We start from the raw sequence: 9,359 nt of genomic DNA on the forward strand, positions 1-9,359 counted from the left end.
ACTTATGACCTGTTCAAGTCTAAACACACACACACACACTTATGACCTGTTCAAGTGTAAAACACACACATACACACTTATGACCTGTTCAAGTCTAAAACACACACATACACACTTATGACCTGTTCAAGTGTAAAACACACACATACACACTTATGACCTGTTCAAGTCTAAACACACACACATACACACTTATGACCTGTTCAAGTGTAAAACACACACATACACACTTATGACCTGTTCAAGTCTAAAACACACACATACACACTTATGACCTGTTCAAGTCTAAACACACACACATACACACTTATGACCTGTTCAAGTCTAAAACACACACACACACACTTATGACCTGTTCAAGTGTAAAACAGCTCTCCAAATGCTTTAAATATGCATGACAAATATTTAGCATTTTCCATTGATTTATTTGAGTTGTATGAAGCTTTACTATTTTAACTCAAACAACACATTTGACTAGTAACAAATGTTCCCTCTGAGCTGAGTTTCCCCGCTAGTTAACTCTATCGACGTTTCCCTTTACTGTGGGAATTGTGATCGAATCAGCGCAATCATTATTAGCCACTTTCAACACAACATACCGAAACAAAAAAAACTGTGCAAGAGACTTTGTCGTACGCAGAGCGCATTGGATTTCTATTGCACTGACAGGCACGACTCAGGCCTGTACTCTACACAGACCGGTGCGCCATAACCAATCAGAGCTTCAATAGGCCTATATGCAAATAGACCATTTCCAAATATGGATTTGTGCCATTCACTTTGAACTGGACTGTGTTTACAGCATGAGCGGCTGCGATCGTTATGCGCTTGTTTTGAAATCAAAGCGAGAGCTGCATGTAGCCAGGTGTACACATTTGTTCATATTCTTTGCTAGTTAGTGAGTTATTAGCCCAGTTATAGATCATTTGTAGTCAGCAATGTGGGAGTGGTTGCTTCCTACAAGAGAACAGAACGTGTACCTATCTTGGCAGCTTTGTAAGCGAATCGGTAAAGAGCTTTTTTTATGACAGTTTTTTATTTGGAGACGGTCTTGAATAATCTAAGTAGCCAATAGGCAGAGGGTAGCATCATTTGTCTGATTCTCTGTAATAATGGTATGGAAATAATAATAAATGTTATTTTGGAAAGTGGTTTCTTGCATCAAACAACACAACAAATTATTCGGGATAAACAGGTTAATGTCGAGCCCTGCATGTGTTTTCCAAACTCTACATGGAATGTAGGCCTTCATTGAACAGCACACATTGGCTGCTACTGTAGGCTGAGTGATAGAACAGCTATTCACATGTTAAAATGTTATGGGATACATATTCTCCATATATTTGTTTATGTTAGGCCACTCTGGTAGGCCTACATTATGATCAAATAGCCACAGTAGTCCACTTGATCACCGTTAAAACTGTAACTTAAAGTGGGTACAGCCTCAGTGTTCACAGTAAACGCGCGCTGGAAGTTGCACAGAATTTTCACAATGTTCAGGTTTGCGCTCAGCAGACCTGAAATTCGCTCACTGCCGGAAAACATGAGAGGGAACATTACTAGTAATGAGAAACATGTTGCTTGTTCTGAGTCTTTGGCCCGTGCAGCTTCCCCACTACTGACAGCCACCTGAATGAGATTAACATGGGAATGAAGATCAATAACATTGACCCTGACAATGACACAGAAACATGGAATGAAGGGTTGTATTGTTGTTGCATGTCTCTCGCTCGCTCGCTCTCTCCCTCTCGCTCTCTCCCCCTCTCTCTCTCTCTCTCTCTTTCTCTATCCCCCTCTCCCTCTCTTTCATTCTCTCTCCCCCTTCTTTCTCTCTCCTGCCCCTCTCTCTTTCATTCTCTTTCACTCCCCCTCTCTCTCTTTGTCTCTCTTTGTCTCATCTCTCTCTCTCCCGCTCTCTCTCTCTCTCTCTCTCTCTCTCTCTCTCAGTGCTGTAACTGTCAGCTCTAGTCTTTATCAAGTATTGACGTGACTGTGTAACACCAGTAGTAAACAAAACACTGATACAAGATAAACAACGCCAAGTCTGGAAAGACAGAACGTTACTTCTGTGTTGGACTGTTGGGTGATTTCCCTTCCATAGGTTAGAGTTAGTCTGTAGGTCAGGAGACAGGATACTGAGGTCTGACATTGTAGCGTTTGGAGAATTGATTGGTGGTTTCATTGACTCCTCTTCTCTATCCTCTCTCCTCGTCCCAATTTTTAGTCTACTTCCTTATCTGTATCTCTCCCTCCATCCCCATCAACCTTACCCACTAAAATATAAATATTAAAATCTATTCATAACCACGTTCTCTCCTCTCCCTCCTATAGAGACTTGAACACACCTGGTAAAATATCATGTTAAATAGATAGAGGAACACACAGAGGATAGCAACTCGTCATCTCTCTGAGGGTGTGGTCGAGGAGGCAGGTGCTCTTTGGAAACAGCTATACACATCCAGTTTGTTCAAGATAACTAAACACACTCTCTCCTCTCTCTCTCCTCTCTCTCTCCTCTCTCTCTCCTCTCTCTCTCCTCTCTCCTCTCTCTCTCCCTTCTCTCTCTCCTCTCTCTCTCCTCTCTCTCTCCTCTCTCTCCTCTCTCTCTCCTCTCTCCTCTCTCTCTCCCTTCTCTCTCTCCTCTCTCTCTCGCTCTCTCTCCTCCCCTTCTCCTCTCCTGTCTCCCTCTCTCCCTTCTCTCCTCTCCTGTCTCTCTCTCCTCTCTCTCTCTCCCTTCTCTCCTCTCTCTCTCACTTCTCTCCTCTCTCCCTTCTCTCTCCCCCCTCTCCTCTCCCATCTCTCTCTTCCTTCTCCTCTCCTCTCCTGTCTCTCTCTCTCCCTTCTCTCTCTCTTCTCCTCTCCTCTCCTGTCTCTCTCCTCTCCTGTCTCTCTCTCTCCCTTCTCTCCTGTCTCTCCCTTCTCTCCTCTCTCTCCTCTCTCTCTTCTCTTCTCTCCCTCTTGTAGAAACTTGAAGAGGCGGACCGTAAGAGCCGTAACCAGCTGGACAGTCTGGAGAGGGAGCAGAGGCACCTCCAGCGCCAGTTGGACCTGCTGCAGGGGGGCACCGGGGCCGGGGTAGGAGGCACCGGGCCGGGGGAGGGAGAGAGGATACGCATGGACAGCGTGGGCTCCACCCTCTGCTCCTCCGAGCGCTCCGACTCGGACCAAGGTGAGCGACCGTGACCGCCGAAAGGGATCTTTGTCAGATTCCAGTCTTCATTTCAGTGTATCACACACATAAGCACATCAGTTAAAGAGACGTGGACTTTGCACACTTGTACCCTATTCTTAGGATAACCAGAATGGTTTGCTTCCACACAGAATCAAGCTAACTTCTCAGTTTAGTAGTGTTCCTGTTTAGTTCCAAGAAGCTCTTGTTTTGAGTGTGTTATTCCAACGTTCTGCTCTTCTCTTACTCCCTCTCTCTCTCCCCCCTCTCTCTCTCTACCTCTCTCTTTCTCCCACCTCCCTCGCCCTCTACAGAGGAGATTGAGGTGGACGTGGAGTCTACAGAGTTCTCGGAGCACGGGGAACTGGACTCGGTTTCTACGGCCTCCACCAGCGATCTAGATGACCACAGCAGCCTTCAGAGTCTAGCCAGCGACGAGGGCTACTCCAGCTGCAGCATCCTCAAACTCTCCTCAGCCTTCTCCGGATCCTCCTCATAGGAGATGGCTGTTGGGTGTAGACTCCTCCCCCCACCTCGGGGGGGGCTAAACCAACATCCAAAGACCAACCATCTGAACCTGGCCAGCGACGAAGGTTACGAGGGCGAACGTTAATCCAGCGTCCTCGTCAAACTCAGCGCCTTCTCTGACCGGCCGATTAGAGTTGTCTCCAGCCCCAGCTCCAACCTGCAAAAACCTTGGCCTCCCACCTCCATCCACCGACCCTGTTGTGTATCGTCATGTCACCCATCTACATGTATCATCGCCGACTACTCCGTCGCCATGGCATCCCTCAAGTGACGCCCTGACATCCTTCTAACTTCCTGTCTGTAACCCCTGTCTGTAACATCGCACCATCCGTCGCTCTGCTCCAATTCGCTGCTGAACCTCAACCCCCAGTCCGAGTAGAACCCCCCCCCGGAACCCCTCAACCCCCCCTCCGTCCCAAGCAGAAGGTCCAACCCCCCGCATCGTCCCGATAACAGGTACATGAAGAACAGAGATTGATCCAAACACAGAACCAACCAACCTTTATTTTGAGAATCTGAATAAGAGCAATGGTTTTAGAAGAGATTTGAACTTGAGTGGCTTTATGAATGATTGAAGATGAAAAAGTATGTATTTTTATGAATGTGCTGGGATCAGCATTATCTTGGTTTTATTGCAGACATAATCGAAGGGAATAGACCACTTTTTAAATCAAACAATTGATTAAGTTATTTTAGAAACAAACAAAAAAACAACCCCATATTTTAGCATCAGAAATGCACTTACATTTCTAATATATATTAGAATATTTTATGAGTTTTAAAACCCTGTTTGGTTCTATGTGTTTGAGTGTTTGTTCTGGTCTTGTGTCCAAAGTCAAGTCAATGTTCTGCTGGACTTAAAAACAAATTTGGGAACAAGTGGTAATTTGGACACAGACTCTGTGGAATGTCAAGAAGTCTACTTGCCATATCAACACATTTTGTCCCTTGAACGACCACAGCACTGCATCCAGCAGACACTTGAAATGGTGCTACCTGAAACAGCAACAACAAACCCATCAACAACGCAGCTCAAACGCTTTTACAACCAACGATCCTTGTCTGCCGTGTCATACAGGACGTTTCCATCCAAACGAATGGAGGAGAAAAAAAACATGCATTATATGCATTCCCATGGAACGTGGGTGGTGCTTGGTGTGGAAATCAATCTTCAAATGTGTTTTTACAACAACGCAGCTACCACAACAAGCTATCCTGCACCTGCCTACCTTATGGCTGTCCATAGAAACAAATCGGCACAATTTAAATAGAAAGAATACCAAGGAACTTTGGACTATAGAGACAACATCATCCTTTCTCTCTATCCAGCAGTAACAAGCAATAACTATTTCTAGTTGTCTTTTGTTTTTTTACCATTTGAGCTCCTCCTGTTTTTCCCCCTCTCTTTTCCAAGGCAACAGACCTGTGGCCGTCCAAAAAAAGCTCATTCAACTTGCTTTGTTTTTTGTTGTTGTACATAATTAGATAGCTTACAAATAGCTTAATAAATTAACAATGAAAAAAGGAGTGTAAAAAAAACTTATGGATAGAAAAAACCTATTGCCTCTGTTGCTGTTTTTGACCTTGTGTTTTTGTGCATTTTAAATTATATTTTTGAAAAGATTTATTCTACTTCTCTCAGAGTGTGACTGGCAAGCGGTCAGTCAGTCGTCCACGTGGCATGAATTGGACAGTATTGCTTTGTTCATTTTGCTGGTTGAAACGTTCAAAAGTTACCATTCTGTAGCTGTCCCCCATCAACCCCAAGAGAAGTTCCACTTCATAGTACTTAACTTAAAGTTCAAGACACAACAACAAGAGAACAACAACTATATGGCTGTAATACAAAATGGCCGCCACCCAGGACATCTTCTGTTCATAAATACAGAGTTTGTGTGGCACTCTTATTTATTCAAATTTCTTTGTTTTTTACTTTTATTTTGAAACCTCCTATATGGCATTCCACTGGTGGTATCTGGTGAGCTGTGGGGGAACTCGAGTCTGAAGTGACAACACCAAGGTGTATGATGATGTCATTGACTGTGTGTGTACATCCTTAGCCCTTGTTACTGAAGCGATCCCAACTTGCACTTTGAAAAGTCTTGTTTTCCACTGGTATTCACGTATCTCTTTATATGAAAGAACAATCCCACCCTGACCCTTGACTTTTTGAAGTTTATATATTTATTAGCCTATTTCTCCATCCCTCACAGAACCAACACAGAACGGGGAAAAAAATGAAAAAAGTTAACTTATTTGGTTTCTGTCTTATCTTATTATTTTCCTCCCTATTTTTTTATGATTTTATCCCTTATTTTAAGATTTTATGTTTAAAAGTGAAACAATGTCTTTTTCCCAAATGGCACCCTATTCCCTACACAGTGCACTACTTTTGACCAGACTCTGTCAAAAGTAGAGCACTAAGTAGAGAATAGGGTGCCATTTGGGAAACAGACAATGGTGAATCGTAGTGAAGTCAGTCAGGATAACAGTCTAATGTTGTTTTGTTAGACGGACATTTGAAATGTAATCAGCCCCCAAGCTGCTCCCAGTACTGAGCCTCTTAGCATCCACGGTCCAGTTCAAACTGACCCCAAGCTGCTCCCAGTACTGAGCCTCTTAGCATCCACGGTCCAGTTCAAACTGACCCCAAGCTGCTCCCAGTACTGAGCCTCTTAGCATCCACGGTCCAGTTCAAACTGACCCCAAGCTGTATGGTCATTTCTTCTCCGAGAGGCTGGGTGGAGTTTTTGTCGTAACAGTTTACACCTATCCAATAATCCTAGAATTTGCTAGGAGGGGATGGGGGTGTAGGGTCAAGGGGTTGATTTTGGACTCAGCCTACAATAGCCAAGTCTAATTGGCAAATACTGAGCCAGCTACTATACAAAATGGGGGCTAACTAACTAACTCCACACTCCTCTAGTAGGAAGACAAGTAGTAGGCTTTACTAGATGATGTTTTAGTCAACAAAATGTGTCTTACATTTACAAAACGTCTCAGATGAATATTATTGAGAACAAAAGCCTATGGTTTCAACGAAGGACATCATTCATGGTGTAAAGTTAGAGTGTAATCTTGCGGGATTTCATGATCTCCTCAAATTTTGATGGTTCACTGACGATGGTGCTTTCTCGATATAAACAAATAAGCCAAACAACCTCAGAACACCAACAGTGTCCTCTTCTCTTTCACAGGGGGCAGATTACTTCACTCTCCTTCATTTACACTTTTATCATCTAGCGCTTTTTGTTTGTCGTTTTTTGAACCTGCACTATGAGAAAAAAAGGGCCCATATTTAATGAAAAACTGTGTTTTTCCCCAATACCCTCTCTCTTTTGTGTGTGTTGTCTGGTGTCCTTAGTGCGGCCATATAAGTGATACCTGCTTTTGCCTCTGTATGGCTAGCAGTATGTTGTTATATCCAGATTTGGGGTCTATTCTAACTCAATTCCTATCTGTTGAGTTCAAGATGGGAATTTCTTACCTGGTATCCAAACTGAATTCACATTCCATTTTGCGGATGGAATTTAGATGGAATTGACCTCCACCCTGAATAATGTCACTCCAGTGTACTAGGTATTGGTCTTATAGACAACGACTCGAAGGGGGGGAACGAATAGCCTGGGACCCAGATCTGTTTGTGCTGTCTTTCCAACTCCTATGGTCATTCTGGTCAAGACAGCACATACAGATCTGGGAACCAGGTTAAGGCAGAATGAATGGGTCATAGTAGATACAGCTATTCCCACCTCCAAACAGGACAGACCTAGCCTGGGTTAAATTAGGCTGAATGCTGTGATACGAGTTAGCGTAGCATTCAGTCTGGTTTAACCAGGCTATAGGAGAGACTATAGTCCCCTTGTTGTTCAGATGAACTCTGTGGCCATCAATCCTTTGTAGAACATGCTGTCTGATGATGATGATTCTCGCTGTGTAAGTTTGAAAATGCAATACTTACAATAAAACCTCCAAGATTTTCAAACCGGAACTTGTTGACTTTGTTGTCTACTATCTATCTATATTGTTATTTTCAAGGTTGTTTTTAATCCATTCTCCGTTCATTTTGAGGAAGTCAGACACTTCTTAGTGGTTGGGTTCCTGTCAGTCAGCCATACACTGAGTGTACAAAACATTAGGAACACCTACTCTTTCCATGACAGACTGACCAGGTGAAATCTATGATCCCTTATTGATGTCACTTGTTAAATCTACTTCAATCAGTTTAGATGACAGAGAGGAGACAGGTTAAAGACACATTTTTAAGCCTTGAGACATGGATTGTGTATGTGTGCCATTCAGAGGGTGAATGGGCAAGACAAAAGATTTAAGTGCCTTTGAACGGGGTATGGTAGTACATGCCAGGTGTCAAGAACAGCAACACTGCTGAGTTTTTCACGCTCAACTGTTTCCTGTGTGTATCAAGAATTGTCCACCCAAAGGACAACTAGCCAACTTGACACAACTGTGGGAAGCATTGGAGTCAACATGGGCCAGCATCCCTGTGGAAAGCATTTGACACCTTGTAGAGTCCATGCCCTGACGAATTGAGGCTGTTCGGAGGGCAAAAGGGAGTACATCTCAATATTAGGAAGGTGTTCTTAATGTTTTGTACGCTCAGTGTATCTTAAAGGGTGAACTGGGTTAACAAGACCCTGTGCAGTATTTTAGTTTTGTCATATATTGGATATACATATCATATATAGACTTTTGCCAGGCATTGTAAAGATCTGATAAACCTCTGCAGATATGCACAGATTTTGCATGACTGTCTGGAACGAGCCCAAGTACGTGTCTCAAAGTTAACTGTGTAGATACATATACTACATATACTACATACTACCGTTCAAAAGTTTGGGGTCACTTAGAAATGACCTTGTTTTTGAAAGAAAATTTAAAAAAATGTCTATTAAAATAGCATCAAATTGATCAGAAATACAGTGTAGACATTGTTAATGTTGTAAATGACTATTGTAGCTGGAAACGGCAGATTTTTATAATGGAATATCTACATAGGTGTACAGACGCCCATTATCAGCAACCATCACTCCTGTGTTCCATTGGCACGTTGTGTTAGCTAATCCAAGTTTATCATTTTAAAAGGCTAATCATTAGAAAACCCTTTTGCAATTATGTTAGCACAGCTGAAAACTGTTGTGCTGATTAAAGAAGCAATAAAACTGGCCTTCTTTAGACTAGTTGAGTATCTGGAGAATCAGCATTTGTGGGTTCGGTTACAGGCTCAAAATGGCCAGAAACAAAGAACTTTCTTCTGAAACTTGTCAGTCTATTCTTGTTCTGATAAATGAAGGCTATTCCTTTCGAGAAATTGCCAAGAAACTGAAGATCTCATACAAACCTGTGTTCTACTCCCTTCACAGAACAGCGCAAACTGACTCTAACCAGAATAGAAAGAGGAGTGGGAAGCCCCGGTGCACAACTGAGCAAGAGGACAAGTACATTAGAGTGTCTAGTTTGAGAAACAGACGCATCACAAGTCCTCAACTGCCAGCTTCATTAAATAGTACCCGCAGAACACCAGTCTCAACGTCAACAGTGAAGAGGCGACTCCGGGATGCTGGCCTTCTAGGCAGATTTGCAAAGAAAAAGCCATATCTTAGACTGGCCAATAAAAAGAAAAGATTAAGATGGGCAAAAGAAC

General features: G+C 43.0%; 1 protein-coding gene across 2 annotated transcripts in view; it reads left to right on the forward strand.

Annotated features, from left to right (window-relative positions):
• Positions 1-7,688, forward strand: part of LOC106564473 (max-interacting protein 1) — a 37,922-nt gene extending 30,234 nt beyond the window's left edge. For both annotated transcript variants that reach the window (XM_045691036.1, XM_045691037.1), the window contains exons 5-6: positions 2,965-3,169; positions 3,484-7,688. In XM_045691036.1, coding sequence (XP_045546992.1) covers positions 2,965-3,169; positions 3,484-3,668 — 390 coding nt within the window. In that variant the 3' untranslated portion in view covers positions 3,669-7,688. The remainder of the gene's footprint in view (positions 1-2,964; positions 3,170-3,483) is intronic.
• The last annotated feature ends 1,671 nt before the right edge of the window (positions 7,689-9,359 follow it).

This window comes from Salmo salar, chromosome ssa12 (genome assembly GCF_905237065.1).
Source record: "Salmo salar chromosome ssa12, Ssal_v3.1, whole genome shotgun sequence".
NCBI classification, from domain to species: Eukaryota; Metazoa; Chordata; class Actinopteri; order Salmoniformes; family Salmonidae; genus Salmo; species Salmo salar.